The sequence below is a fragment of the Penicillium robsamsonii genome (assembly GCF_028829455.1).
Source record: "Penicillium robsamsonii strain IBT 29466 chromosome Unknown utg000002l_segment0_segment0, whole genome shotgun sequence".
Lineage (NCBI taxonomy): Eukaryota > Fungi > Ascomycota > Eurotiomycetes > Eurotiales > Aspergillaceae > Penicillium > Penicillium robsamsonii.
In genome coordinates this window covers 3,722,443-3,746,600 of record NW_026643220.1, presented here as the reverse complement: position 1 = coordinate 3,746,600, position 24,158 = coordinate 3,722,443, and the positions used below count along the sequence as shown (strand labels likewise).

Below are 24,158 nucleotides of genomic sequence, written 5' to 3'. Positions count from 1 at the left end.
ACTTCAACGTGACCGAGGAGAAGCAGTCAAACCTGTGATAAATGTGCATATCCAATATTCCAGACTAGTCTAGTGATTTCAATCATTTGCAGTATTCTCTCACAGCAGCTTCGCGAGACCCAGGGATGACGACGTGGTCGTCAGATGGAAGCCTACGTACAGGCGAAGTAACCGCGGGGGTGACCCCGTTTTGTGCTGGCAGAACATTAATTATGGTTAGATGACATAGTGTGCCGGTTGTTAACATGTCAATCTTTTTGATTTCCTGTCTGACTTTCCAGAACTAAATCTCGACGAATATCACTAGGGACATCATCGTGACTGTCTAGACTGCCACCACCATCGACATAGTCAGACGTTCTAGATGTGGGGCCCGCATTTTATAGTGTTTCCTGTCCTTAGGATCTTCCCAGCACCAATCAGACTTAAGCGGGCATGAACGGACATCACACCTCATGAGGCTGACACACGGCCTCTCTTTTGAACTGTTCTTGATACAGACACGGAGCTACTATCGTTGCCCCTGTAATTCAAGACAACCTCGATTGTGAGCATTTTGCCCATACGAACCAAATTGCACCATTTACGTAGCTGCTTCTCTACCGGTTTCCAGTCAATAGTAGAAGGGAAAGATCGGTCGAGGTTCTTCTGACACCGGGAGTCCGCCTTAACAGTAACAGCCGCCGTGCCTTCAGAGCGAACTCGCTGGCCACTTTTCCTCTTCATCTGCAGCATTTCCTCAACGGGAGATTTCAAGGTATTCACCCAATAATCCGAGGAAGCTAGAACCAAATCCTTTTCAGTCACACTGCCTATCCTCTTACGGTTTAACATAATCTTCCATACAATCGTGTACCACATATCTTGTTGAGAGATTGCCTGCTCAAAGACCTCGATGTTTGCTGGGTTTGCATCGAATCTTCCAGTCCGAGCGACTAGTTCTAGACTCTTGTATCTTCCATACTGGTATTTGAAGCTCTTTGTATTTATTACCTGGTTAGGCACAAAACGTCTTCTTTACGCGTTATCTACAAATGGGTAAGCGTGTCATGTGATTAGGGTTCGAAAGATGGTCTCTCTGTTCCCGTCATGGAAGGCGATACCGGTCGCTACTGTACCAGGCGGTGATGATCTCGCAAATGCTCTTCGGAGTGACAGCTTGGCATTCACCACTTACCGCCACTCAAAGGGAGAGAGGCTACGTGAAACAGTTTGCAGCATTCAATCGAGAGTGGCTTGCTTGATAAGCGGAGCTTTTAAAACGACTGCAAGGGAGGTACTTAACGTTGAACTTCATTTACTACCTATCCAAAACCAACTGGATCAAATCGTTCAACTAACAGCCCTAAGAATACGTACAGGACCGGAATACGCAATCCCAAAGACAACACCCAAACAACGGAACCACGAACAGAGACAAAGGGGAGGACGGACACCGATGAAGGCTCAAACCTGGCAGAAGGGAGGATGCCTCTCGGCACCCCTGGGAACTGTGGCAGGGGACTGGGAGAACCAGAAGGCATACACCCAGGCACCATAGAATGAGCCACCGAGAGTCTATATTGAGGAGAGGGAAGAAGCAAGAACAACACATGATAGGATCTGGCTCCAGCTAGACGAGCCACTGCGGTTTTACACCGACGGGAGTGGCTACCAAGGGGGGGATCGGGGCAGCGGTATGCTGAGGAACGGAGTCAAGACTCTGCCATATGGGGACAGATGAGATGGCCACAATATACGCTGCTGAGCTTCGGGCCATTGAGTTGGCACTGGAGACCATTACGGAGATACTTAACGACGATCAACAACGACTAGCGAATGGAGCGGTTATCTTTACAGACAACCAAGCAGCACTGCGAGCAATCCAAAATCCAAAGATGCCATCCAGCCAGATATATCTCGAAGGCTGCCTCCGCCTGCTGGAATGGTGCGCCGGTAAGATCCAGGTAGAACTACACTGGATCCGGGCGCACGAAGGTATTCCTGGCGACGAGGCAGCCGATATGCTAGCAAAGGAGGCAACTACTACCGACATCAACCATATCCACAACCGTTATATCCGGCTTGCCGCCGCTGCGAAGAGGGGTAGCAGACAAAGCACAAAAATTGCATGGGAGACGACGTGGTCGAAGACAGGGAGGACGGCACGGAGGACGAAGAGGCTGATCGAGGCGCCAAACAAGGCGAATCTGGTGTACTGGAAGGGCCTACGGAAAGCGACATCGTCAGTGCTGATCCAACTCCGCACAGGGATCATCGGACTGGCCGAGTATCTCTCAAAAATCAAGAGAAAAGACTCACCTCGCCGTCAATGCGACATGGGGAACCAGGGCGTGCGACACGTGCTGCTCGAGTGTCCACTCCTGCAGGAACAGCGATACGAAATGATGAACGAATTATTCGAGGAAGAGGTGTCGATGACGCTCGGAGAGGAGGAGACGTTAAGGGAAGTAAAGGCGGCGCCGGTCGTGGGGAAGTTTATGATCGCAACGGGACTCCTGGGACAGTTTCGGTCAGTGGACTCGGTCGCCACGGGGAAGGAGAAGGGGAAAGGGGATGAGGATTCAAATCCAACAAAACCAAATCAAGAGACTGCGAGTGCTGGAGAAAAAGGACGCACAACACAGTGGCCTGGCATCAGGTCTGCCGAGGTCACCTCACGCCAACAAAACACATGGAGATCAGCCAATTGCCGACGACGAAGACGACGAAGCATAGCGTCGCGACCCGAACCTGTTTACATACGACCTGCCGGCATGATGCAGAATGCAGAACTGGCGGTCCTGGTGATGCAGGGACTCGGTGACTCGGGGAAGCCAATGCGAAGGAGAAGTGGAAGAAATGAAGGAGCGAAAGGTGCATTGCAGAGAGAAGGGGATATTCTGCGCCTGCGGGGAATGCGGGATGGATCATCTACGGATGAATTGACTTTCTTTACAATTTCTTTTGTCTTGTGTGCAATGCCGGCCGGTTTGGGGCTTTACAATTCAGGTTGCAGGGTCTCGGGAGACCGAGTCCTGTATACAGGGTGGTTGTATACTGGGGATGCACCACCATTTGTCGTCGAGAGCAGGTTCTGGGACGCAATCCCCGCATAGCAGCATGGATGTAATAGCGAGCTACATCGGGTTAATGAGATCATCATCATATTAGCATAAATGTATTATATATCCTATTGCTATCTAACTATACATATTCCTCTCCTTTCGGATAGATCCAGCACAGAGGCAAGCCCTGAGCATCTGGGTGCCTGTTTATTCTTCGGGTCTTCTTGAAATATGCTCTATTTTCCCTGCCCAGAGTCAGAATTCAAGGTCCTTTCCCGATCACTTCTGCCATCACCATACCTCAGTGTCAAGCTACGCGTTCGCGCATTTCTGTATCAACAGGCTTCACATCCTCGAGTTTTTCATCTGTGCCCACCAAATCCTCTTCGACATCCACATGATCCTTGATCTTGAGCCAGATGAAAGGAGCAGCACAAATGACGGAGCCGGCCAAAAGGCCCCAGTTACTAGCAAACTCGGACATATACGCCGGGTGTGTCGAGTCCCATGCCCACATGACACCAGCACCAGCTGACTGGATCCCTTTGTAGAAGCCGACGTAGTTGGCACTTTTCCGACCGGAGTTGCTGATCGTTCCAATGTACCTAAAAGGATTGTTTTCCCCCGGTCAGCTTTGCAAGTTTCGATGGGGTTGATATGCAGACGAAGAGGAAGATCACATACCAGTATACTGCACCCTGCCAGACCACGTCGTAGAAGCCATAGGAAAAATACAAGAACATCGGTCCACCATAGTTGGAATCGGTCCAGTCCGTATTGATGGACGGTTTCACGCCGCCTGGGGGACGAGTGTACTGTTTCTGGAAGACATAACCGCCTCCATGGATGATCATCGTCATACTGAAGAGAATGACCAGCATTCCCCTAGCACGGAGAGTGCGGCGAAAGTAGTTCAGGTCCATGGTGCTGATGAAGCAAGCTCCGAGGATGTGAGCAATGTAATAGAGGAAGGTGTTTAATGCCTTGGTGCGAGTGTTGAAGTACGCGCTATTGATGGAGTTCGTCTGATAGGAGATGAACCAGTTGGACGACCAGAACATGGGGAAAAGCAGCAAGACAGATGGCTCACTGCGGAGGGTCATCCAGAGACCGACAAGTTCGGACTTCCAACTCGGGTTCTTCATCAGGACGACTCTCGACCCATCCGACCGGACGACCTTCTTGGCATCGGCGATGAAGAGCCCAATCACAGAGCCCATGAATGTCAGAACGACAAAAACGATGTACGTGCTTTCTGGTACGTTGACATTTTTCTTCTCGTTGATGCTGTTGGCAAGAACAATCTATCACGTCAGGAGTTAGTCGGTGATCACGGGGTTTTCTTTTTTGGGGGGGGGTTATGCAAGTGCACTGACGCGCAAGGGTCAAAGAAAGGGAGTTTAAAGACGTACCAGACTGCCAACACACGATCCAACATTGAAGATGGACCAGAACAAAGTGAAGAAGCGTCCCTTTTGGTGCTCCAACGGGTATGACACCATAATGGTACCTTGTGCCGTCCATAGCAAGCTCGAGCACACACCGAGCAAGAAGCCGGCAAAGATGTTGAAACCGGGGACGTGTTTGTGTAAGGAGGCGAGCAAGCTGGCGACATAGATACAATAACCGATACCTCCACAGGCGAGGGTGATTCGCACACCCAGTCGGTTGACGATCGTACCGGAAAAGAAACTGGTAAAGGCGGAGGTGACATAGAGAGCCGTGTTCTATGGAATCCACAGGGTTAGTACCGTCCACCACCACCGAGAAACGGGGACCATGTTACCATTTTGTCCACCAGGGTCGCATCAGTCATTCCACCTCCTCCCATGCCACTCAGGGCATTGAACATGCCCGGGCAGAGAAAGCAAATGAGGGCGACCATAACCAGCTGGAAGAGAGGTTTGGCGTACCAGCCGCTGACCCTGGAGTAAAATGTACCAGACGAGGCTTCGGTCGTATCAAGCCCCTCGGACTGGGTGGCAGGCTCCTTCATGGTCTCCGAAGCCGACTCCATGGCAGGGTTCTCGACTGTCATAGCGAGGAGAAAATGTGTGTATAGGTCGAGTACAGGAAAAAGAAAAACCCGATAGCATTTCGTTTTTTAGGGGGAGGGGAAGGTGTCTACATTTATGTATTAGGTTCTAGATCGTATAGAGTGTTATCAATTTGATGTTACACTGTACACTAAGAAGCCCTGGAGATTAACACGAGATCGCGTCATAAATAATTATTATGGCAAAGATATGTTATCTGAAGGGCGGTGTATACACGTATCAACGCCAGGGTCATGTAACCGAGAGAGAAAAAAGAAATCAAGTGATTATAGATTGTAACTATACGACTTTTAACTTTTCTCAATTTCCCCATAATCTCCAGTTTGTTATCTCTTTTCAACGTGAACCACAAATATCAGAGAAAGGGCAAAAAAAAAAAGGGAAACTGGGGATATCCCAATCGGGTAACGTGGACCGATTGCCGGGCCCACTTGGTCCACGAGGTATCACAAGGTTAAACTTGCATTAGCCCGATCGGAAAGCCTTGGAACCTCCTTATGCGGGGATTGACTTTTGATCTTGATAAGTAGTGATAAGTAATTGGAAAGATATATACACTGTTAAAACACATATTATTGAATCTAATGTATGGCTATCATGAAGGCTCCTCTGTAAGAAACTTGGCTTGTTGCAAAACACTGTGAACGGCCAAGTGTTGCCGAGGTCGCGCAGCAGATAAAATTCGGGTGTCAGATTTCCGACCGTGATTAACTTTATGAAAGACCGAAAGGCTCTCCGTGGCGGAATTGCTGGAGGAAAAGGTTTCAATCAATTGCGCAATATCGTCCAGGATGGGCTGTGCCAAGGCAAGCCCATGGAAAAACCGCTTGATAGCGGCCAGGCATAACTCCGCCCGACTCACGGCGAATTCCAGGCTCAGAAGATCGGGCTCAGTCGATGAATGAGCGATAAACAAAATCAATCGAATGGCGTGATAGACGCACACCCCGGTGGCAAATTCCAGCAGCCGGGGCTTGGTACAGGTCTGGTTCAAGTCACAAAACAAATTGACGACTGCCAGGGCATGTTCAACGCAGGCTCGGGTCGCCATCTGCACAAACTGCGCGTCGATCGTGCTCAGAACGATAGAGGGTGGCGCTTCAGGGTACCCAGGGAGGAAAATGCGATAGAGGTCAAAATAGCACCCATGCCACAAGGTGAACGTCATGATGTGACGTGGCAGCCAGGAACTGTCAATCAACTTCTTCAGGCCCGTGGTCGAGATTTCCGCTTGGTTGGGTATCTCCGCTTTGAGTTCACAGAGGATCTCTCCGAGGCCCCCAGTCACGTCTTGGAGATGCAAGTAAGGCTCGGTGCAAACCGCGAGCTCCCGTGTCAACTTCATAATATCCCGGCGAATAGAGGCCAATCGAATACACATATTCAGTGACCCCAGCTCATACTGATCTCGCAACGCGTAAATGGCAAAGTCTTCCGACCCGGGCGGACAGAGCAAACCAAACGAGTCTTCCAATGACGGTGGGTGTAAGTAAATGCACTCAAAGGGGCAGACTTCAAATTCGGTCAATCCAATCGAGAAGTAGGACTCCAGCAACTTGAAACACCATATGGTGCGGCGTCGGGTCTCCTCCAAAATAGGGTCCAAGTGGGTTTGCTCATGATTAAGACCCATGGCAGAGGCCGCACGGGCCGCGATCGCTGTCAACATGAATGCCTTTTCATAGCTCCCGGTGGCCATCCGATAGCTGATTGTCAACAACAAGGCTTGTAAACGTGGCATGGTTGGGGTTTCCAGGCATTTCCAGATGGTCTCTTCCGCATCCGACACCCATGCAGCACTCTTTTCCCGGTCGACGGTCACGTTGTGTACAGGCACATGCAAGGAGGTCAAGGCACAAATGGCAAGAAGGAGCGGTCGCTCTAATGCACCTTTGTGGCATTTTGCCAAGGTCGTGGAGGGATGCAAAAATGCATAAGACGGAACTGGATAGAGATGCTCGAAGAAATTGCGGACCAGTTCGGTCGCTTCCCCGTGGAACGGATCTCCCTGCGTCGTGTCTTTGCTTTGATCGGGCAGGGAGCCATGCCCAACGGACATTGTCTCAGGTGCCGAAAAAGGATCAGGACTTCGAGAATCCGGGGGTGGAGCATCAGGTAGGTCACATTCCCCATGTGCCCCATGTGCCCCGGAACCTCTGTCACGTCGCTGGGCCACCATCGATGCAGGATAGGAACAAAGTCTGTTATATTTGATGCAGTTGGCACATTGTGGGTGGGTATTGGAACAGCGAACCTTCCGCACTCGACATTGTGAACAGGAACTCCGCCCTCGTAGCCGCTCGGGTCTTTCGTCGTTGCTTGGACTGGGTCGCGTACCAGCCACTAGAAGCGATTCACCCTGGGTAAAAGAACACTGAAAGCCTAAACGCTCACAGTTGCGGCAAGTAGAAACTCGGCCATCACAGCCGACCTTATTGCGTCAGTAATTTCACACGTTTTTTGGTCATGGATAAGGAATACCTTCCGAGCTCGGCACTGTTGACAGACCTGTTTCGCTCGAGGATTTGGCGATCTGAACACAGACAAATAAGGTAGTATCATTGGATCGGCAGTCGGCATGGTGTAAGTCTATCAAATCCCAAAAGAGTCTCCATACTTGAGGTTGAGTGACATTCTGATAGTGTCAGTTCTCAATTTAAGTGGATGGAGCTCCCGAGGTAATGGCAGGTGGGGTGACTAATCCACGTTGAGACCGATTGACCGACATCCGTCTAATCTCTCCGACTACCGTGTCTGGGGAAAAAAACCTTTAATCTTCAATGTAGCATTGAAGAGGATTGTGTCGTATGAAGGCACAATTCTTGGCTAATAAGACACCATGCCCAGCTCTTCTTCAGAGAATTGCGAGCGCAGTCGTGACAATTTCGTCTTTTCCCCCTTCCAGCCTCTCATTTCTTGCCTGTTTGCATTTGCTGACACGAACAACCCATCATGGCCGCTAATGTAGGGTCCACGCGACCCAATATCATCTTCATTATGGCCGATGACCATGCCTCGAAGGCCATCTCCTGCTACGGAGCTGGAATCAACCAAACGCCAAACCTCGACCGGATCGCCAACGAGGGAATGCGCTTTGATCACTGTTATGTCACCAACAGTATCTGCACACCATCGCGAGCAGCCATTCTGACTGGCACGCACAACCATGTCAATGGCGTGATGTCCCTCCATTCCAAAATCCAACGCCACACTCCGAACGTCGCGAAACAACTCCGAGGTGGTGGCTACCAAACCGCCATGATCGGCAAGTGGCATCTGGGGGAGGGGAAAATGCATGAGCCCACTGGATTTGATTTTTGGTCCATCCTCCCCGGCCAAGGCGAATATCATGACCCCGAGTTCATTGGTCCCGATGGTACACAAGTCATGGAAGGATACGCTACGGATATCATTACAGATATGACTCTCGATTTCATCAAAGGCCGAGACCAGTCCAAGCCATTCTTCGTCATGTGCCACCACAAAGCACCGCATCGGAGCTGGGAATACCAGGAGAAACACAAGGATCTGTACCAAGATCCCATCCAGCTACCGGACACCTTCTCGGATGACTACAAAAATCGTGCAAAGGCGGCCGCGATCGCGAAAATGCGAGTCTCGGAAGACTTGTCTTACAAGGACCTTGGCCTGGCGCAGCCTGATGGTGATCGGAGAAAGGTCGGAGAGAAGATGGCCGGTGGTATGCGGAAGGTTCCCTCGCCTTCCACAGACGAGGAAGTTCGACTGATGAGGCTCATTGACAATGAAGACGGCACCGTCTTCCGGTTTGAATCCAAAAAGGAACTGGCTGAGTTCAAGTTCCAGCGTTACATGCAACGGTATCTCCGTACCGTTCAGAGCGTGGATGACAATGTCGGCCGGATCTTCGAACTGCTCGATTCGGATCCGGAGTTGGCCGATAACACCATTGTCGTCTATACATCGGATCAAGGCTTCTTCCTTGGTGAACACGGATGGTTTGACAAGCGATTCATTTATGAAGAGAGTTTCCAAATGCCGTTGATGATTCGGTATCCCAAAGAAATCAAGCCTGGCACTGTTTGCAGTGACATTGTCTGCAATGTGGATTTCGCGCCCACATTTTTGGACTTCGCCGGCATCACCACGCCGACCTACATGCAGGGCCGAACCTTCCGCTCAATTTTGGGTGGCAATTGCCCTGCCGATTGGGACCAGCTGGCGTATCACAGATACTGGATGCATAACGACGCCGAACACGAAGCTTACGCGCACTACGGAGTGCGCAATCATCGATACAAGTTGATTTACTGGTACAACGATGATTTGCTCGTTGATGGAGCGCGGCCCGGCGGCGAGGATTGTCGTGAATGGGAGTTGTTTGACTGTCAGGAGGACCCGCTCGAGTTGTTCAATTGCTACGCGGATCCGAAGTATGCGGAAGCCGTGGTTGAAATGACGAGATTATTGGAGAGGAAGATGATGGAGATCGGGGACGAACCCGCGCATGAGAAACTTGTTCAATAGATTGCAACCTGCTGTACTTTACTATATAGAATTCTTTTTGTCGGAGATTTATGTTTAGATTATCTCCTTGCTCGTCTTTCATGTTCGAAATACTAGAATGCTCAGTTCTATTGCACACAGTTCCGGCTTCAACCTATAACAACCAACCTACGAACTTGCCGCCTCAACATCAACATACGGAAGACTGTTCTATGGGGAACCAGACACGGGATATAATGCACAGAAGGAGAGAAAACACCTACCAATACTACTCTGACTTTGTCGAAATAAGAGATGATAGCCTGACACAGAGCGCGGAACCCTTTTTGGGTCCATGATTCTATGACCGAAGCGAATAGAGACAGTTCCTCCCGATAGCATAGACGGTAACTCCCTGTCAATCCTGTTACACTGTGAAACGTGCATTGGGTCAACTTCCTCCATTGGGGCCCCAGCAAAACCCCAACTTTGCATAAAACCAAACTCTTAGCATTCATAAAGCTGCTAAATAAGCGACATGTAATTTTAGTAAAAATTAAATATCAGTATGGTTATGGTGGTCGAAGTCGTAGAAATATATTTTGAATAGAGGGGTCTGAGAGTCTTAGAGATATAAGGGATGTAAGAGGAATACCCCAAATTATAATAAGAGATTGTACAAATTATGCAGTTGGGATGCCTTGGTATATTTATCTTATAACTACACTAGGACTGCTTGAGCGAAGTCGAGAACTCCTGTCTTCGCTGGCTCTTCTCTCCTTCATCCCGAACCCAAGAGCCAAAACACGTATTCCAGAAGCACAAATGGCACGACTGGAGCCGTCCAAAATTCAACTAATATGTGATATGCTAAGCAGCAATGAGAAGATACACAACGTCGAGCGATACATAGCTTAATTCGAACACTACCGTATCAGAATCGATCAAGCATTTATTTCACTTGGATACAGTTCTGGAAATCGGTGTCACCACACTCTTTCTTCCAGGTGCCACGGCACGCTAAACGATTTGACATACTCTAATCTCACCGATCTAGGCCTTGTACCGTGAAATACCGGATTATTGTATTATACCGACCCATGTTTCGTACACGACTAATAACGGTGGACATTGCGGATTGTAACGGCAGTTGCCGATGTGGGTCTCCGAATGCTCGGATGTGCACGCTGGCTCTTCGAGAAAAGTGCAGCATTTCAGGGGCAGGTCACCTGATCGTGAGGCTGAGATATTTCCCCCGCTTTCTGAGGCCTGGTGCCTTCACACCATAGTATGCACCGCCTGTTGACCATGAATCAAATCTCGTTTGGTAACAACAGCTCGGGGCTTCAATTTGGGATCAACCACGGAGTAATCAATGTTGTATCCGGTACATGTCTTAAACCCTTATCCAAGCCCGGTTTAGCTAACGTAAAGCCTCTATTTGGGCCAGATCGAATAGAATCCCCTCAGCAGAGGGTAGATAACGGTTCGCTTCACCCCATATCTGTCAGAGAGTCTATCGCTTACTATAGCGGTAGAGATACTCAGGTCACTGGCATTTCCACAGATGCTAGACCGGAGAGAGAATGTCGAGCCATGTCATACCAATACCTGCCAATGGATTTTGGACTTGGAAAAGTACCAGTCCTGGAGGAGCGAATCCCGTGGTCTACTATGGATTAAGGGAAAACCGGGTGCCGGCAAATCGACATTGATGTTATTCCTACACGGCAAACTCAGGAGTTTACAGAACGGCAACCATGGCATCCAGCTCGACTTTTTCTTTACTGCGCGGGGTACAGAGATGCAACGTACACCACTAGGCATGCTTCGCTCTTTGCTGAACCAAATATTTGAACGCGATGCGACTGTACGCCCCCAGGTGCGTGAGGCCTATGAACAACGATGTAGGCTGTTTGGGAACGGTGAAGGCAAGTGGGAATGGTCACAAGGGGTGCTAGAAGAGTTACTGGCAGGTGTCATCCTAGCATCCGCTAGTCGACAGCATGTGACGGTTTTTGTCGATGCTTTGGATGAGACCGGAGCTGAGTCCGCTCAACAACTCGCAGCGTATTTCCATCGACTTATTGATCGAGCAGCAAAAGGGAGCGTTGCGATTCGAATCTGCATTTCATGTCGACACTATCCCATCATAGGAAGTGCCCAGGCTATGGAGATACATGTCGAACGGCATAATCACAAAGACATCGCTACATATATCAATGATATACTTGCCGAGACAGAGAGCGAAGATTACCCTAGCAAAGATATGAGACAGATGCTGATGGAACAACTGATTCGCCAAGCCAATGGTGTGTTCCAATGGGCTCGTCTTATAATGCCTCTTGCCCGACAGAGGATTTTTGAAGGGGAATCGTTCGATGACATCTGTTGCTGGTTACACAAGGTCCCGGCCGGCCTAGAAGATGTGTATATGTACATTCTAAACAACGTGATAGAAGTGCAGAACTTGGAGCAATCGTTCCTGCTGTTTCAATGGGTGTGTCTGGCTGAGCGACCACTAACTGTGATTGAATTGCGGTACGCCTTGGTAGGTAAGAATGCCCAAATTACGCGTGCCCCAAAGACCTGGGAGAAGATGTATGGTTTTGTTGAAAGCGACCAACGCATGAAGCAAAGGATCAAGGCCCATTCTGGTGGATTAGCGGAAGTTATCTCAAGGGGGGCTTCAAACGAAACTGTCCAGGTGGTACACCAGTCAGTCAATGATTTCTTACGCTCGAAAGGGTTAGCTGCTTTGAGTGATAGTATCGGCGCCAGCAGTCCAGTCTTAGAAGGAGAAAAGATCCTCCTCCAATGCCAGGCAAATCTCTACCGATCCTGCCTTGTTTATCTGACCTTACTCGGTGTACGTGGAGATATTTCGAGTGATTCCCAGGTGACGAAAAAGGACCTTATCCGGAACCACCCACTAGTTGCTTACGCCACTACCAACCTGTTTATTCATGCGGAAAAAGCTGCTCACTCTCGTGTGCTCATTATCCCGAACGAACAAGATATCATACAGCAAATGATTAGTCAATGGGTCCAGATTTACCAGATTCTCGACCCTTATAACCCAGTGTGCCCACCGAGAGGTACTTCAATAATTCATGTGACGGCAGCTGCGAATCTCGTTGATATCCTGGAGCGTGTGTCTTTGAACAGCGAGGACGTGGCAAGGAAAGACGGACATGGAAATACCGCTCTCCATTTAGCAGCGCGACACGGTCATATAACAGGGGGAAGAATTTTGCGCGAGAAAGCTGCGGATTGTGAGGTAACAAATAGAGAAGGAAGAACACCATTGGCTGAGGCGGCTAGCTTTGGGCATACAGGATTTGTTGAATGGCTCATACTCGAGGGTGTGAAGCTTGAAGCAACAACTGGTGGAGACCAGAGTGCTCTACAAGCGGCTTCATTGGGAGGACATCAGAATGTTGTTGAAATATTGCTTGGAGCTGGAGCAGCGGTGAATACAAAGGGTGGTAGATATGGCAATGCCCTACAGGCTGCAGCATTCGGGAAAAGCAGTGAGATCGTGCAGATGCTCCTCGACGCTGGCGCCGATGTCAAGGCTCAAGGTGGTGAATACGGCAATGCCCTACAGGCTGCTGCATACAGGAAAAGCAGTGAGATTGTGCAGATGCTCCTCGACGCTGGCGCCGATGTCAACGCTCAAGGTGGTAGATACGACAATGCCCTACACGCTGCTGTATACAGCAAAAGCAGTGAGATCGTGCAGATGCTCCTCGACGCTGGCGCCGATGTCAAGGCTCAAGGTGATGGATACGGCAATGCCCTACAGGCTGCTGCATACGGGGAAAGCAGTGAGATCGTGCAGATGCTCCTCGACGCTGGCGCCGATGTCAACGCTCAAGGTGGTGAATACGGTAATGCCCTACACGCTGCTGTATACAAGAAAAGCAGTGAGATCGTGCAGATGCTCCTCGACGCTGGCGCCGATGTCAAGGCTCAAGGTGGTAGATACGACAATGCCCTACAGGCTGCTGCTGCATTCGGGAAAAGCAGTGAGATCGTGCAGATGCTCCTCGACGCTGGCGCCGATGTCAACGCTCAAGGTGATGGATACGGCAATGCCCTACAGGCTGCTGCATACGGGGAAAGCAGTGAGATCGTGCAGATGCTCCTCGACGCTGGCGCCGATGTCAAGGCTCAAGGTGGTAGATACGACAATGCCCTACAGGCTGCTGCTGCATTCGGGAAAAGCAGTGAGATCGTGCAGATGCTCCTCGACGCTGGCGCCGATGTCAACGCTCAAGGTGATGGATACGGCAATGCCCTACAGGCTGCTGCATACGGGGAAAGCAGTGAGATCGTGCAGATGCTCCTCGACGCTGGCGCCGATGTCAACGCTCAAGGTGGTAGATACGACAATGCCCTACACGCTGCTGTATACAGGGAAAGCAGTGAGATCGTGCAGATGCTCCTCGACGCTGGCGCCGATGTCAACGCTCAAGGTGGCGAATACGGTAATGCCCTACACGCTGCTGCATACGGGGAAAGCAGTGAGATCGTGCAGATGCTCCTCGACGCTGGCGCCGATGTCAACGCTCAAGGTGGCGAATACGGTAATGCCCTACAGGCTGCTGCATACGGGGAAAGCAGTGAGATCGTGCAGATACTCCTCGACGCTGGCGCCGATGTCAACGCTCAGGGTGGTGAATACGGCAATGCCCTACAGGCTGCTGCATACAGGGAAAGCAGTGAGATTGTGCAGATGCTCCTCGACGCTGGCGCCGATGTCAACGCTCAAGGTGGCGAATACGGCAATGCCCTACAGGCTGCTGCATACAGGAAAAGCAGTGAGATTGTGCAGATGCTCCTCGACGCTGGCGCCGATGTCAACGCTCAAGGTGGTCATTTTAGCAATGCCCTACATGCTGCTGCATACAGGGAAAGCAGTGAGATTGTGCAGATGCTCCTCGACGCTGGCGCCGATGTCAACGCTCAGGGTGGTGAATACGGCAATGCCCTACAGGCTGCTGCATACGGGGAAAGCAGTGAGATTGTGCAGATGCTCCTCGACGCTGGCGCCGATGTCAACGCTCAGGGTGGTGAATACGGCAATGCCCTACAGGCTGCTGCATACAGGAAAAGCAGTGAGATTGTGCAGGTGCTCCTCGACGCTGGCGCCGATGTCAACGCTCAAGGTGGTGAATACGGCAATGCCCTACAAGCCGCTGCAGCATTCGGGAAAAGCAGTGAGATTGTGCAGGTGCTCCTCGACGCTGGCGCCGATGTCAAGGCTCAAGGTGGTGAATACGGCAATGCCCTACAAGCCGCTGCAGCATTCGGGAAAAGCAGTGAGATTGTGCAGGTGCTCCTCGACGCTGGCGCCGATGTCAACGCTCAAGGTGGCGAATACGGCAATGCCCTACAGGCTGCTGCATACAGGAAAAGCAGTGAGATTGTGCAGGTGCTCCTCGACGCTGGCGCCGATGTCAACGCTCAAGGTGGCGAATACGGCAATGCCCTACAGGCTGCTGCATACAGGAAAAGCAGTGAGATTGTGCAGGTGCTCCTCGACGCTGGCGCCGATGTCAATGCTCAGGGTGGTAGATATGGATCATCCCTCTTGGCAGCTGTTTATCAAGGCCATGCTGATCAAGTTCAGATGCTTCTTCACGCTGGCGCAAATGCGTTGCTTGCAGATGAACTCGACCAGACTCCTCTTCATATTGCCGCCTCGAAAAATAGGCTTAACCTTCTCCATCGGTTCCCGGAGCTCCTCTCGCCTATTAATACCCGGGACAAGCTTTCACGAACCCCCATTCATCTGGCTATTTGTCTCGGTCATATCGACCTTGCCATAAATCTCCTCCACTTTGGTGCCAATCCTTCTCTCCCAGATGGTTATGGTAGAAATGCCCTAGATTGGGTAGTTGGAAATGAAAGTCTGGTGCACCAAATCCAAAACCACTACCCTTCAATTGTTGTAACGCCTGATAATACGCAAGAGCTTGCTGTTCGTCAATCAATCCTTCAAATCTCAGATACGCTTCTTCGGTCTCAGCTGCACCTCCCATGGCCACTTTTGCAGCAACTCGGTCGCTATCTATTGTTTGTCAACGAAGTAGACAATGCCCGATGTCTGTTTCAGCTGCATTTATCTCAGGAGACTTACATTGGCACCCCCATATATAAGTCTACGTGTGACATTTGTACACAGTTTATTAGCGGCTCTCGCTTTGTGTGCAGAATCTGCGCCCATATGGATCTGTGCTCGTCCTGCGTGCAGAAGTACCCCTTCCACAGTCGATTACACCCAACTCAAGAGCACAAGACTCTTGAAGTGCCACATGTCCTTGATCGGGAGTCTCTGCTCACTACGTCAGCATCAGAGAAGTTGACAAGACTCGTTGATAAGCTTACTGCGCCAAATTCCCATGGAAGTGGGAAGGGGCCATCAGGTTATTCCGTGCCTTATCTGCCATCCGTCACGGCACCCAAAATGACAGCTATGATTTCAATGGCTCTTCAAGGCCCAATCTCAATATTCGGTCTTCTTTCGTTTGCTCTTATAGCAGTTTCGTTTAGATACTGGTATACCTTGATCTGATTGAACATATTCTTCACGCTCGCCGTCTCTGGCTTGTTACCATTAAAGAACGATCGCTCTAGTATATAGGTACAGCACCCAAGACTAACATCTTCTGTATGGCTATCGTAAGAAATGTGGTTTTTGGAGTTCAAGCTAAAAAATGCTAGTGCCTTTTTAGGATTCTGGCTATTTAAGTAGCATCACTCATACGATGAAACATCTAACTAGGATTGAATACTGTAAATTAATAACACGAAGGTACTAATATCCGGTGGCTGCTCTAAACAGAGTATCGTAGGACTTGACGCCAAGGGCTGATAGAGAGTGAAAGAGTTTGGGCTGTGACACCGATTTCCGGAAGTACTGTATACTATTGACTAGTAGGGGGATTCATAATTGCAACTCCGCTCACGGATATCCTCAACGAAACGACGAGCCACGCCAATCATTACGCCCTGTTTGATGAAGAACTCAGAATCTTTATCTTTGTTTATCTGTTCGAGATCGAGGCCATTCGATAATGCCACATCACATGCCTTCGTTATGTTCCATTTGAAAGCATGAGAGTCCACTCGAGATGGCTGCCAGTTACTATACTCTCTTACAGCTCTATCCAGAGGAATGTTCGGAGCTACAAAAGGATCAACAGGACAAGAGTCGGAAGGGGCCAACAGTGGTGGAGGAGAACACGTAGGTGTGGGTATCATAGACGATGGAAACGGAGTAGGTAGAAGATGGATATTCATTGGGGGACAAGGAGATTCAGCCGCCGGATATTTAGGATTCTTCCGTTGGCGCTCAAGTCGTTGCTGCTCCTTTGCGTACAGCTGGGTTCGAATTTCTTCCGGTATATCATCCTGATTTTCAAGGTCAAGTTTGTTTTTCTTCATTAGATTCACCAGGCGCTTGAGATGGATGGTGCGTCTTCAGAAAGTAATGTTTTTCCCCAACAACAGTATCCATCTCTATTTTCGCATGGTGGCCCAGGGCAACGCATTGTTTTATAGACATCTCGCCAGACCGGACGTTCGCCAGAAATCTGCTCTGCATCGATTTGAGCTTCTGGTCCGCCAGCATACTTTTAGTCACCGATGTATTGCCTCTTTTGTCCCCTCTCTTTGACTGGGATACGTCGTTCTTGTCCGCTAGGTAGTTAATAGAACTATCGAGCTTGATCTTTTTGCCTGTGAGAAACCGGTCACCCCAAGTGCATAGCTGTTTTTCTGTAGCTTCCCAATCGGCATCAATTCCCTCGAATTGTTGATGGAGGTCATGCTGGGTGCGATCATTTAACGAAGCCACGATACAAGTGTCATCTACCCTGATCCTTCGGCTTTAAAAAGGTCGCCGACGTCTAACGCCTTCAACCTTTTTTTTTTTTTCAAAGTGTCTTCCCAAAATACACTTGGACTTATCACCAAATCCGGCTCCGTAACTCTTGCAATAGCCTTGGTGTTGATTGTAGCTTTCCATTTAATCAGGTAATGAATACAAGTTGGCGGGTGTTCATCATATGACTTTTCTTTATCCCAAGCAGGGAAGTGTATGAAATCTAGCCGTATTGGCTGTGGTTCTTGCGTGTTGGCACTTTGACTTCCGTCCAATGAATGACTAGGAAGAGGGTTATAAGTGACTGGCGGGGTTATCCAGTCAAAGAAACTGGGGGTGTGGGCGTATAGCGGGCTCGTTTCCCATAAACCGAAAGGCTCAGGTTGCGAGAGTTTCTCAACATGGCCTGTATTGTAGCTCATTACCTCACAATAGGAAGGGATTCCGAGAAACCTAGGACCAGTGCTCTCGTCAGTTCAGCATCCTGGACGTCATCATGAAAATGGGGCGGAAGCTGACAAGCCAAACAAGATACAAAAGAGAGGCATAGGCGTCGACACTGCCTAGTTATGATAAAAAAGAGTATTGGCTGTCCTCTTTAAGTTCAACTGTCCCCCGTAATGATATCTGCAGGATGAGGGTACAGTAAAAGCACAAAATAACTTACACTATCAATTCGAGGCCGGATCTGCCAGCCACGTGCCCGCTGAACTCTAGAACATTCTCCTGGCTAAAGGACTATCCCCCTGAACACGTAAAGTAAACAACCATGCATCATAGAAACATGACCGGATTAACATCAAAGCCTGGTCTAACGATATTAGCACTAGTGTATCTTTTGGTGTTAATCATAAGAACAAAATGCATGGAGTGTTAAGCTAATTTAGCCTTCTACTGTATTCTGGGTTGAGGGTCGTAACCCAGAACCCAGCACTGGGTCGGACCTAACCTTGGAGCCGACATCACCATAGGCAAATTGTTCTTTTTATTTTAGCAAGTCCGAATGTCCGATCACGCGACCCTTAAGCTTAACCACGATGACGAAGCCATGAGACGTGCTATTCTCGAGCCGACGGTGAGCACACCGAAAGTCCTCCAGCGTACAACCAAGGGGCGATTCCACTGGCTGGCTACTCTCCTATTTCTCATTCATCCTCACTTTTGTTCGCCCATATCCTCCCTTTTATTCAAGCATCATTATCCGTTCTGACTTGCCTACCATTTTTTGATCGCGAAGCTTCAAATTACCGTCTTGGAAGATGGCGGGGAAAAGGGAATTCGGCTCAGAGGGCGCTCAACCTGCCAGCAAGTTCAAAGCTGCGAGGTTTAATGCCCATATATTGAAAAAGCTCCAAGCCGCAGTCATGAAAGATCCGGAGATCAACCAAGCCGAGCAATTCCCCTCAGAATATCCGCAACGTCTTATGGAAATGAGAAATCCAATAGAAAGCTCTAGAATATACGCTGGAGGTTCTAAATGAAGAATAAATGAAGAAACAAGTGTAGATTCAGCGATCGAGAGATGGACAGAGAGGGAGGAGAGAAAGAGAGAGAGCAAAGGGAGCAGACTATACCAGGTCTGTCCTAAGCATTGAGGTGAATGCCTTGTTCGTGACTCAAGTTTTATGTTTACAGTAGATTGCGAAAATGGCTTCCTCTTAAAACGCTTACAATTTGTTTCTCGGCCCGTACCCGAAACAACACTAGTGCAGATTTGGATTTAGTGACAATCATGATAGGCTTACAATCCAAGTTAAATTACCACTAGTCTTAATCGGGTCTCGGGTACAGGTCGAGAAATAAGCTGTGAATGTTTGGAGGCCGTTTTCGAAATCTACTGGTGTACGGCGCAATTGAGGTCCAGATTCGTTTGATGCAAGAGCTCAACCAATTTCACGTCCGAATTACTCACTGCATACCACATTGCGGTGCGTCCATTCTCATCTTGATAATTAAGGTTGATGCATGGACTCAAAAGCAAGGCTTCAGTGATAAGCAGCCGTTGGTTGATCGGTAGGACACGGCCGTGTCCTTTGACAACCAAAAGCAACGGAGTTTCCGATGGTTCAAACAGTTGACGTCAACTCGAGGATTTCGTACAAGCATTTGGATTCATAGTCGTCAATTTCTATCGCTAGGTGCAGTGGAGATTGGCTATGACGGTCGCAGATGTTGACATTTGTTCTCATCAGACAGGAGAAGTTGGAAGACATAAGTTTGGCGACCGGTTGGCGCAATTGAAATGGGCGCATTTTCCAGTGATTGGTTATTGAGATCAACGTTCTGTACATTAAGAAGTCGTTCGATACAGCAATGTTCGAAATTGGCTGCCATGTTTTACATGGGCAAATTAAGCTAGGCTGCAAATCATCCTTGGGTAGTCTTGGCATATAATACAAGACGTGAGACGGAATACGGCCCCGTAAGTTAGCTACGGATATGAACAGTTTCTAGAAACTTATAAGGTTCTAGCTATTGATGTTTCAATCTGACATTTTATATAAGCTGTTCATCTTCGTGACAGGACTCGTTAATTTGATGTTTTCTTTAAATATCACCAAGCAAAGCTCCACTCCAGAGAAATTGAAAAGGGGCGAGTCCTACTTTCTGCCAAAGAGGCGCAAGAAGATTGTCCGCCTATGATTTCCGCTAGGTGTATCAACCGGCTCGGAGGGTTTTGTGGAACTGCCTTGGATTAAGGCCGCTTTGGTTTTCATCGGCGGTTTAGTGAGCTGGGAAGACGGGGAGTCAACCTTACTACGCCATTCGTTTAAAGCAGACTTGGAAGATATAGTATGCAGATGGTGAGGGCCTAATTTGTGGGCGCGAAGCGGAACGTATTCGGCCATCAACTGCAAAGCGGCCGTGTGTTGACCCGATGGCCTAAGGGTATGAGCAAGGTTGTTCATGCTCGTTGGCGTGTGAGGATGGCCGGTGCCGAGCTTCGCCTTGCGAGTCTCTATGATCTGCACCTCGAGTTGCTCCGCCTCCTCCCATCGGCCCTACTTCCTGCACGTTGACGCCAGGTTAGCCATGCTGGTCAGCGTGTCGGGATGGTCGGCGCCGAGCTTCGCCTTGCTGGTCTCTATGACCTGTACAAAGAGCTGCTCCGCCTCCCCCCATCGGCCCTGGTTCCGGAATGTCGACGCCAGGTTAGCCATGCTCGACAGCGTGTGAGGATGGTCGGCGCCGAGCTTCGCCTTGCTAATCTCTATGACCTGCATAAAGAGCTGCTCCGCCTCCTTCCATCGGCCTTGCTTCCTATACGTCGACGCCAGGTTGGCCATGCTCGACAGGGTGTCAGGATGGCCGGCGCCGAGCTTCACCTTGCTGGTCTCTATGACCTGTACAAAGAGCTGCTCCGCTTCCCCCATCGGCCCTGGTTCCGGAATGTCGACGCCAGGTTAGCCATGCTCGACAGCGTGTGAGGATGGTCGGCGCCGAGCTTCGCCTTCCTGGTCTCTATGACCTGCACAAAGAGCTGCTCCGCCTCCCCCCATCGGCCTTGCTTCCTATACGTCGACGCTAGGTTGGCCATGCTCGACAGCGTGTCAGGATGGCCGGCGCCGAGCTTCGCCTTGCTAATCTCTATGACCTGCAAAAAGAGCTGCTCCGCCTCCTCCCATCGGCCCTGGTTTCTATACGTCGACGCTAGGTTAGCCATGCTCGACAGCGTGTCAGGATGGCCGGCGCCGAGCTTCGCCTTCCTGGTCTCTATGACCTGTACAAAGAGCTGCTCCGCCTCCCCCCATCGGCCCTGGTTCCAGAACGTCGACGCCAGGTTAGCCATGCTCGACAGCGTGTGAGGATGGTCGGCGCCAAGCTTCGCCTTGCTGGTCTCTATGACCTGTATAAAGAGCTGCTCCGCCTCCCCCCATCGGCCCTGGTTCCAGAACGTCGACGCCAGGTTAGCCATGCTCGACAGCGTGTCAGGATGGTCGGCGCCGAGCTTCGCCTTGCTGGTCTCTATGACCTGCACAAAGAGCTGCTCCGCCTCTTCCCACTGCCCCTCGAGGCGGTATACGCTTGCTAATATCGCAGTGCTGTAGAGCGTCTGTTCATCCTCCCAGCCAAACAGTAACGCCCTTTCCTTCTGCGATTTAGATGCCATAAGCTTTGATTCCGCAATTTTGCCGCTTTCCTGGGCATACCATGCCCCCTTATAAAGTAGCGTGGCCCATTTTCGTAGAGAATCTTGTGATCCTGGTCGTTGTGACACCGCTGATTTCATGTGTGGAAATATCGACCGGCATCGTGCCCAGTTTTCATATTCCCCGGTCGGAAACGTTTGGTATAGCCTCGTGATGAATTCCTCCTTCCATCGCTCTATTTGTCCATTGGTTTCCAGCCACACACGCACAGTAAGTTGCACGAGCCGGTGCATCGTGAAAACTGTCGTGTTCTCGCCAACAGAAATAAATGAAAAGTCTCTCAATGTTGTAACATCATTATTAAATTCATCATCCGTGTTAGATTCCGATGTGCTATCCGTATCTTCGTTATCCCTCTCGCGTGGAACTCGGAGAAGGTCCTCTGAAACCCCCTGGCAGTCGAAAAAGCTCATGAGGGAGAGTAAATCAGTAGCGGACGGTCGTGTTTGTCGAATATAGTCAAAGGATATTTGCCATGTAACGAGAATCGAATTCTTCGCCTCCCAATCTCGATAGAGATGGCCCGCCTCGTGATAAAGAAGCTTGGTCGCTTCGCGATCACTCTTTCGAAACTTCTCGAGGTACTGCGATACTGAACAGCAGGGTGCTCGATGCACGATATAGCCGGCTGCCTGCACAATCGCTAATGGCATAAACTCGAGTTCTTCCACTAACGTTAGGATATCAGGGGTTTCCGCTAGTCGTCCAAGCTTTCGTTGGAGAAGTTTTAACGCCTGGGGCCGATTCATTGGCTTTATCTCTAGAACGTCCTCGTAGTCGACAATTCTTAACGCCACCTCTTTATTCCGACTTGTGATAATTATAGATCCGTTTGGGCTTCGGGGAAGATGTTCCAATAACGGCTTTATAGAGGTGCTAGTTTGGCCGATCGGGGGGCCCAGCTGGCCCATCGTTGAGGGCTGGCGAAGAAACCCATCATCATCAACATTATCAAGGACAAGTAACCACTTTACTCTCTTCCTATCCCGGAGCCAGCTTTCGACGAGTTGAAATATGTTGGCTGTGGGATCCTGACGCCCGGGAATTTTGGCCTGGTCGGCGATATCCCGGAAGCTTTGCTCGAACCGAGCCGCGTTACTTGCATGGACCCAGAAAACCCATGTCTTGGGCGATAAATCACGAAGTCGATAACAATATTCGATAGCAAGTTGCGATTTCCTGCCGACTGTTAGCACCAAACTACCCGCCAATGTCTTTGCACTGACCCGACACCACCAACGCCCACAAGAGCCATCCTTGACGCTGGGACTGACAGTTTTTCATGTATCCGACCAAGTAGTGTGTCGCGACTGACAAAATCTGGGTCGCGACGGAACGGGACGGTCGATAGAGGAGTCGGTGGGGTTTCCGGTCGCTCTGGGTCAACGGTTACTAGTCAATTTCAGCATGGGAGGGGCCTGATGAAACCTACCCGGGGGCAGATGGATCGATCCATTATTAATTCCCACCTGGTTACCCCGGTTTACGCTACCAAACGATATAAACGATGCCATAGCTGATATTCCATGTATCCCCTGCGTTGGTTCTGGGGTAGATGGAAGATCCAAACTGACGCGGACCCCCGCCAGACCTTTCGGACGCTAAAATACGTCAGGTGCTCGATTCTATCTTTAGAACAATCTAGTTAAAACGGTTTTTTTTTCTCTTCAAACCGAAATGGTGACCCCCGGCGTATCGTACCGTCTTATCATAACATTTACATTTCCGTTCTGGCGCTGGGGTGATCTGCAGTCTAGCTGAATCTAGCCTAGGCGCACCATTGTCTTGTGCGGCGTGGGATAGTTTCTGTAAAACATGGAGGCCAATTTCGAATATTGCTGTAAAATATAGAATAGCTCCCTTACTGTTAGTAAATACATAGCATTGGGCTTTCATGCTTCTCTAATAGCTGTTACGAGCCAGTTCCTTCAATAAAAGAGTGCAAAGTACAGGAAAGCCTTGGTGGACTGCTGGGATTTGTGATCGTCACATATGTTGCTAAACCAAATGAAGTATCCGAGCCCTGGCACGGATAAAAGTTTGACCAACTGCCTTTGGCCTTGAAGGTCCCAGTATCGTCACCACATCATCTCTAGCACGCTATGTTTAGCTCCCACTCATAAACAGGCACATACGACCATAGGGTGTGGAAATCAGGGCTTCCCGTCCGCTCAGCCGTACTTAAGCCACAGAGGTTAAGCGTGCTGAATCTGGACTGCGCCCTAGATGATTTAAAGCAGCACTTAGTTTCTATTAGATCAAGTGCGCGCGATTTGGGTGGATTGGGTGAAAATATCAGGGCAGTCGCGCACCCTCGCGGGCGAGTGAGGGCGAGCGCGCTCATAATTTATTAGGTGAGACTTGGCGCCCCTTCACTACATAAAAGCGTCGCCTTGAGCGATTCTCCTGCTCCACCACAATTTCCTCAACTTTCCTTATCATGGACATAGAACAAAAAATTCAACAACGCCTCAAGGAGAATGAGGTACTTGCGATATCACGTGGCTTCATTCTCGAGTACCAAAAAGGATCGGAAAAGGAGGAT

The 24,158-nt window shown here is 49.8% G+C and overlaps 8 protein-coding genes across 8 annotated transcripts; 4 read left to right on the top strand and 4 right to left on the bottom strand.

Moving 5' to 3' along the window:
* Positions 1 to 453: 453 nt before the first annotated feature.
* N7447_004664 (uncharacterized protein) lies at positions 454 to 861 on the bottom strand (the record flags this gene model as incomplete). Its single annotated transcript, XM_057228939.1, has 1 exon — positions 454 to 861. The coding sequence occupies one exon, from the start codon at positions 859 to 861 to the stop codon at positions 454 to 456; it is 408 nt and encodes a 135-aa protein (XP_057088280.1).
* A 208-nt stretch (positions 862 to 1,069) lies between these two features.
* Positions 1,070 to 1,540, top strand: N7447_004663 (uncharacterized protein; the record flags this gene model as incomplete). Its single annotated transcript, XM_057228938.1, has 2 exons — positions 1,070 to 1,202; positions 1,362 to 1,540. The coding sequence occupies 2 exons, from the start codon at positions 1,070 to 1,072 to the stop codon at positions 1,538 to 1,540; spliced, it is 312 nt and encodes a 103-aa protein (XP_057088279.1).
* A 169-nt stretch (positions 1,541 to 1,709) lies between these two features.
* Positions 1,710 to 3,098, top strand: N7447_004662 (ribonuclease H family protein; the record flags this gene model as incomplete). The annotated part of the gene is made up of 1 exon (XM_057228937.1): positions 1,710 to 3,098. One exon carries the CDS (start codon positions 1,710 to 1,712, stop codon positions 3,096 to 3,098), a length of 1,389 nt encoding a protein of 462 aa, XP_057088278.1.
* A 256-nt stretch (positions 3,099 to 3,354) lies between these two features.
* On the bottom strand, positions 3,355 to 5,085 carry N7447_004661 (Major facilitator superfamily domain general substrate transporter; the record flags this gene model as incomplete). Its single annotated transcript, XM_057228936.1, has 4 exons — positions 3,355 to 3,652; positions 3,732 to 4,351; positions 4,460 to 4,774; positions 4,834 to 5,085. The coding sequence occupies 4 exons, from the start codon at positions 5,083 to 5,085 to the stop codon at positions 3,355 to 3,357; spliced, it is 1,485 nt and encodes a 494-aa protein (XP_057088277.1).
* A 614-nt stretch (positions 5,086 to 5,699) lies between these two features.
* N7447_004660 (fungal specific transcription factor domain-containing protein) lies at positions 5,700 to 7,283 on the bottom strand (the record flags this gene model as incomplete). Its single annotated transcript, XM_057228935.1, has 1 exon — positions 5,700 to 7,283. The coding sequence occupies one exon, from the start codon at positions 7,281 to 7,283 to the stop codon at positions 5,700 to 5,702; it is 1,584 nt and encodes a 527-aa protein (XP_057088276.1).
* Positions 7,284 to 8,056: 773 nt separating this feature from the next.
* N7447_004659 (sulfatase family protein) lies at positions 8,057 to 9,610 on the top strand (the record flags this gene model as incomplete). The annotated part of the gene is made up of 1 exon (XM_057228934.1): positions 8,057 to 9,610. The coding sequence occupies one exon, from the start codon at positions 8,057 to 8,059 to the stop codon at positions 9,608 to 9,610; it is 1,554 nt and encodes a 517-aa protein (XP_057088275.1).
* Positions 9,611 to 11,135: 1,525 nt separating this feature from the next.
* N7447_004658 (uncharacterized protein) lies at positions 11,136 to 16,151 on the top strand (the record flags this gene model as incomplete). The annotated part of the gene is made up of 1 exon (XM_057228933.1): positions 11,136 to 16,151. The coding sequence occupies one exon, from the start codon at positions 11,136 to 11,138 to the stop codon at positions 16,149 to 16,151; it is 5,016 nt and encodes a 1,671-aa protein (XP_057088274.1).
* Positions 16,152 to 20,464: 4,313 nt separating this feature from the next.
* N7447_004657 (uncharacterized protein) lies at positions 20,465 to 23,394 on the bottom strand (the record flags this gene model as incomplete). Its single annotated transcript, XM_057228932.1, has 5 exons — positions 20,465 to 20,723; positions 20,813 to 22,792; positions 22,840 to 22,990; positions 23,046 to 23,214; positions 23,392 to 23,394. 5 exons carry the CDS (start codon positions 23,392 to 23,394, stop codon positions 20,465 to 20,467), a joined length of 2,562 nt encoding a protein of 853 aa, XP_057088273.1.
* Between the last annotated feature and the right edge of the window lie 764 nt (positions 23,395 to 24,158).